The 6,000-nt window shown below is 43.3% G+C and overlaps 1 protein-coding gene across 2 annotated transcripts in view; it reads left to right on the forward strand.

The window, feature by feature from the left end:
* The window catches only part of LOC125453518 (CRACD-like protein), a 103,457-nt gene extending 98,092 nt beyond the window's left edge, over positions 1-5,365 (forward strand). For both annotated transcript variants that reach the window (XM_048533225.2, XM_048533224.2), the window contains 2 exons: positions 2,043-2,184; positions 3,614-5,365. In XM_048533225.2, the coding sequence (XP_048389182.1) occupies positions 2,043-2,184; positions 3,614-3,777 (306 nt within the window). In that variant the 3' untranslated portion in view covers positions 3,778-5,365. The remainder of the gene's footprint in view (positions 1-2,042; positions 2,185-3,613) is intronic.
* Positions 5,366-6,000: the final 635 nt, after the last annotated feature.

Here is a 6,000-nt window from a genome sequence, read left to right on the forward strand (position 1 = left end):
CCTGCACTCCCCATGGCCAATCCACCTAACGTGCACATCTTTGCCTGTGTGAGGAAACCAGAGCACTCGGAGAAAACTCAGGCAGACACGGGGAGAATGTGCAAAATCCACACAGATGGTCATGTGAGGGTGGAATCAAACCCAGGTCCCTGGCGCTGTGAGGCAGCAGTAGTAACCACTAAGCTACCATGCCACCCAGGATGAGAGGTGTATCATATAGTTAGAGAGACAGGGGGTGAGCTATCAAGGGCCCTGAGAGTAATTTTCAAATCCACTGTGACCACAAGTGGGATACCAGAGGAATGGAGAACTACTAATGTTGTCCCATTATATAAAAATAGAAGAAAGGTAAGATCAGGAAATTACAGGCCAGCAAGTCTAGTGAGCAACTTATTAGAAAGAATTCTGAAGGACAGAATATGTTTGCGCTTGGAAGAGACACAGATTAATCTGGAATGACCAACATTATTTATTATGGAAGGGCTACGTTTGACAAATGTAATTGAACATTTTGAGGAAGTAACTGAGAGTGTTGCTGAGAGTAATGCGATTGATGTGGTCTACATGAACTTTAGCAAGACTTTTTAATCCCTCATGGCAGACCAGGAGCCCATGGAATCCTAGGCAATGTGGCATGTTGGATCCAAAATTAGCAAGTGGCTGGAGACGAAGCATGATGGTAGAGGAATGTTTCTGTGACTGGAAGTCTGTTTCCACTGGGATACTGCAGGACTTGGTGCTGGGCCAAAATAGTTTGTGGTGAACATTAGTGGTTCGGATTTAAATGTTGGAAGTATGATCAAGAAGTTTGCAGATGACATGAAAATTGGTCTTCTGACAAATAGTGGGGAGAATAGCTGTAAGTTGTAGGAGGTTATTGATGAACTAAGCAGCTGGACAGAGCAGTGGCATATGGAATTCAGCTGGAAAAGTGTGAGGTAGCACATTTGGGCAAAGCTAATTAGGCAGGTGATTGCACTATGAGTGGTGGTATCCTGGAAAATATTGAAGACCTGAGGGGCTTAGTTGTGTATTTCCATTGATCCCAGTAGGTGGAAGAGCAGTTGGAGAATGTGGTTAAGATGGCATCTGCGGTACTTATCTTTATCGGCCAAAGTATAGACTGAGAGAAAGGAGATTATGCTGCACCTGTTTAAAACCGTGGAATATTGTATGCCGTGCTGGCACACACTACAGGAAGGATATGTTTGCGTTTGCGCTGGTGCAGAGAAGATTTAACAGGATGTTGCCTGGATTGGAATGTCTGAGCAATGAGGAAAGTTTGGATAAGCTGGAGTTGTGTTTGTTGGAAGCAGCAAAGTTTCAGAGGACTCATGATGGAGATGTTTAGGATTATGAGGGGCATGGATAGATTAGACAGGAAGGCACATTTTCCTTTAGGTGTGGGGTCAGTAACCAGTGGCATAGATTTAAGGTAAGAGATAGAAAGCTAAGGATAGAGTTAAGGAGAATTTTTTGTTCAGTGGGTGGTGGGAGTGTGAAACTCACTGCCTGAAAGGGTGGTTGAGTTGAAACTCTCATAACATTTGAGCAATATTTAGACAGACACTTGCGTTGCCATGGCCTCCAGGTCTATGGATCAAGAACTAGAAAATGGGATTAATGTAGTCAGATCTTTATTGGCTGATGGGTCTAATGGTCTCTTTCTGTGCCATTAACATCGCAGGTATAAAAATAGACTATAGTGTCCACTTAATATCACATACACTGATTTCAGGCAATATATGCTTGTTTTTTGTTATGGAGAATGTTTATTGTTTTAATACAACAGCAAAAGTGCTTCAAAAGCGAAATACTGTGGGTGTGGGGAATTCTAAGGAAAAGCAAAAGTATGGTAAAGCTCAGCAGGTCTAGCAGCAAATGTGGAGAGGAAGAGTTGACTTTCAGGGCAAGTTGACCTTTATTGGCAGCTCTGCATAGCACTACACCAGAATACATTTCTGTTTTTACATTTTTGCACACAATTTACGACTTTGGCAGTGCAAATTGCATTTGAAGTCTGCATTTTTTTTCTTTAACAGGAGACCGTAAAGTCATCAACTGAACTCAAAAACAATCAGCTCAAGCCGTTGTCTTGCAAGCCTCAAGAATGCAAACTGGAGCTGAAGTCGAGTGTTGCAGAACCTCAACAGAATGTTTCTCCAATTCTCAGTCCTGTGCCAGGTAAAACTGAAGACAACAAGTTGCGTTTATTCAATGCATTCAACATAAAGATCTTGCCATGGTCAGCAGTGATCGCGAAGAGGTGTAACCAAGGCAGTGAAGATTCACTGGATTGGTCCAGGATGAGAGGGTTGTTCTAGGATCAGGGGGTGAGAAATTGAGTCCATATTCTCTGGAGTGTAGGAGAATAAGAGCTGAACTGACTGAAACATTCAAAATTACGAGGGAAATGACAGGATAAATACCGAGTTGTTGAGGTGAATTTTCCAATTGTTTTGCAAAGTGTTTTTCTCAATGAGGTAGATGGTGCCTGGCCTGCCATGGCTGACAGCCCTTCCTGTCTTCACCTCGTTAATTATTACAACTGGACTTTACTGTGCCATGTTTCAGAAGTGTTATGGCACAGAAGGAGGTGTGTCAGCCCAACGCGTCCGCATTGGCCTCTGAATGAGCATCATGACTTCGAGCAATTTGTCTGCCTTTTCCCCTAACCCTTCCCTTTCATGACAATAACTTAAACACTTCATTGCGTGGCACTCATGCCAAAGGTGCTCACCACTGCTAGGAGCTCGTGGCACACACGTGCTGGCATTGTGATTAAACCCCAGCCTATCCACCACCCCAGATGTTGCAAGCCAGGAACTGTCCCTATACCGTGGCACTTGAACCTCGACATTCAGGTCTTGGTCCAAAAAGGAAAGTTACCTCCTCAGTTCACCATGAGAGACCTGAGGTGCTGGTGGATGGGGTGGTGGAGAGGAGAGTACTGCTGGATCCTGCTGACCAGCAATGGAGACCACGCTACCTGACGCAGCTAGCCTAGAGTGAGCTAGCCACTCAGGTCAGTAAAGTGTCCTGGATGAACTGCAACACACAGCAGTGCAGGGAGAAGGTGAGTGACCTTCTGCATTCCACAGGGCAAGTACCATCATCTGTCTGCTGCCTCACACTCACAGGGCCACCACTGCCACTGCACGCTCATCTCACCAAGACCCATGGACACAACTCTCATATTGCGTGCAGCACCTCCACTCAACAGCTCTTACCCAACTCAACCTCTCAAACTATTAACCATCCCCGCCCTTTGCCCTTCTAACTCACTCCTTGTGGGCACCTCATCACACCTCTTCCTCCTGCACCACCACGGATGTTCTTCTAACCATGTTCATCCTACTGAAAGCCTCTCTTTCTCACGCTGGAGGAAAAACTGATGCAGCCCTGCATTAATGTTTCCACAGCACCTCATGACTCACAGTTGGTCCATAACTGACTCCGTCCCCATCCTCAGGCTTGAACTGCTGACCGGCTATGTAGGGGAACAAACCAGACAGGAAAAGGTAGTCTAAAACGTGTAAGCCTTCGTGAATGACCGTGTTTCCTTCTTTGTGACAGGTATACAAGTTGTTATTAATTATTATTTCACTTGCAGTAAATAAGCATTCATTGGCGTTGCCACAGAACACTAATGACAAAGATGGGAGAGATCAACACAACAAAGATAAAGCTTCTTCTTCATCCAATCAGCCATCGTGGATGGAACTTGCCAAGAAAAAGGCGAAAGCGTGGAGTGACATGCCACAAATAATCAAGTAACTTCCACATGGGACCTCCTAAGTCATGCCTGGAATCCTCATAGTTGCTAGTTTTTGGACAAGCAATAGACTGTCCATAATGTTGATTGACAATAAGTTAGAATCCTGTGTTGATGAAATGTAGGTCAACTTCATGTTCTGTCGTTTTTTTTCTCAGACAAAAATAGGGTTTCGTCAGATTGCTACATCTAGTGTATGACAGCACCAAATTCTGGTGAACTGCTGAGAATGCTGGTAATCAGACAGTAAATGCAGTGCAGATGGCTGACTGATTCCAAAACCATATGGTGTCTTGTCATGATTCGGATCCACTTGTTTGGGTCAATGTAGGAAAAAAGTGTCAATTTTATTTGTGGCCTGGTAGGCAACCATAGGTAAAGCATTGTTCTTGTTAATAACCTGCTACATTTGTTTAGGACACAGGAGGTGCTTTATGATAGAATGCAATGTATGTCCAGGGAAACCAAAAGAGGGGAAGAAAGTTGACTCTTTCTCACAAAAAAACACTTTTCAACTACTTTTAGTTTGAATTGATCTGCAAGTGTTTTGCTGTCTTCGAAGAGTTCCGCAGCATTTTAAAAAAAACATTTTTTGGATCAGGTGTAAAAAGTTATATTTGTATGCTTGTAATTTTAGCCTAACATTTTGTAATGATTTATCATGCTGTAATATAATTATATTATTGTTAAAACAAAATATACAATGACTCGGTAAAATGTGGGATTATATCTACATATATATAATGGATATCAGATATGTGTAGTGATAGATATAATCGGCACTTGGGTTTGCATAGCATTTCAAATTTTAGTTTTGGTAATGGTTGTACTTGTTTCTGATTCCAATCAAATCAGAACATGTGGAAGTCTGTGTGTCTGTGTCTGTCTGTGTATGTGTCTGTGTCTGTATATGTGTGTGTATGCATGTCTATGTATGTGTCTGTGTGTGCATCTGCATGCGCACTGTGCCAGGCTGAACTCTGATTGGTATTGAGGTAGTTTGTTAAATCTACAAAGAAGCTGATTTTTATATCAGCTCTTCAGTCTTTGAGCAGCTGCTGCTTTACTCAGCAGAGTTGCTTGATGTCAGCACATCCAAATTGAAACAATATTTGGGTGTCTGGATCAGTGGAATCTTCAGCAGATGGAGACATAGGAATTGCTGAATGAGAAAAGCCATCTAAGTTCATCCTGATCATCACAGGACACAGTAAAAGAATTATCAATTAATGTTGAACAAACCCGGCCATGCAGTGAGGTTAAAATAGTATCAGAGATAATGGGAACTGCAGATGCTGGAGAATTCCAAGATAATAAAATGTGAGGCTGGATGAACACAGCAGGCCAAGCAGCATCTCAGGAGCACAAAAGCTGACGTTTCGGGCCTGGACCCTTCATCAGAGAGGGGGATGGGGAGAGGGAACTGGAATAAATAGGGAGAGAGGGGAAGGTGGACCGAAGATGGAGAGTAAAGAAGATAGGTGGAGAGAGTATAGGTGGGGAGGTAGGGAGGGGATAGGTCAGTCCAGGGAAGACGGACAGGTCAAGGAGGTGGGATGGGGTTAGTAGGTAGATGGGGGTGCGGCTTGGGGTGGGAGGAAGGGATGGGTGAGAGGAAGAACCGGTTAGGGAGGCAGAGACAGGTTGGACTGGTTTTGGGATGCAGTGGGTGGGGGGGAAGAGGTGGGCTGGTTGTGTCATGCAGTGAGGAACGTTTCCCAGTGGTAGAGAAGCATTGGGAACCATAGGTCCAAAGTCATTGTTCCTCTCAAGCATGTTACACTTACTGTGTATTGTGTGGTTAATGAAGCATTCACCTCCTGGATTTCTTGGCACCATTACTAAATGTGACTAAAAGAAGCTGCCTGATGCCCTATTCTGTAAAGCCACAATTCAACTGGTACAGTGTTACTACCTTGATATAAGAGAATGTGCATATTATGTTAATAACAGAATTGTAACTGAGTAGACTTACCAGAGGTGAGCGGGCATTTGGGCAGGAGAATGTGTAAATATTTTGAAGAATCTTGTATCGTAGCAAACTAACGATATTTTCCCAGCCTGCATTTAAATACTTGTAACAATGCAAATTGCACTCTATATTTTATCTTCCAATCATTTTACCATCTTTACATCATGAAAATTTTAGTATGCAAATATGCACCTGCCAAACTATTTTCCTGAATTGCCAGAAGTTAACTCTCACTGTGATACAGGTACAATGG

This window comes from Stegostoma tigrinum, chromosome 6, assembly GCF_030684315.1.
Source record: "Stegostoma tigrinum isolate sSteTig4 chromosome 6, sSteTig4.hap1, whole genome shotgun sequence".
In the NCBI taxonomy this organism is placed as follows: domain Eukaryota; kingdom Metazoa; phylum Chordata; class Chondrichthyes; order Orectolobiformes; family Stegostomatidae; genus Stegostoma; species Stegostoma tigrinum.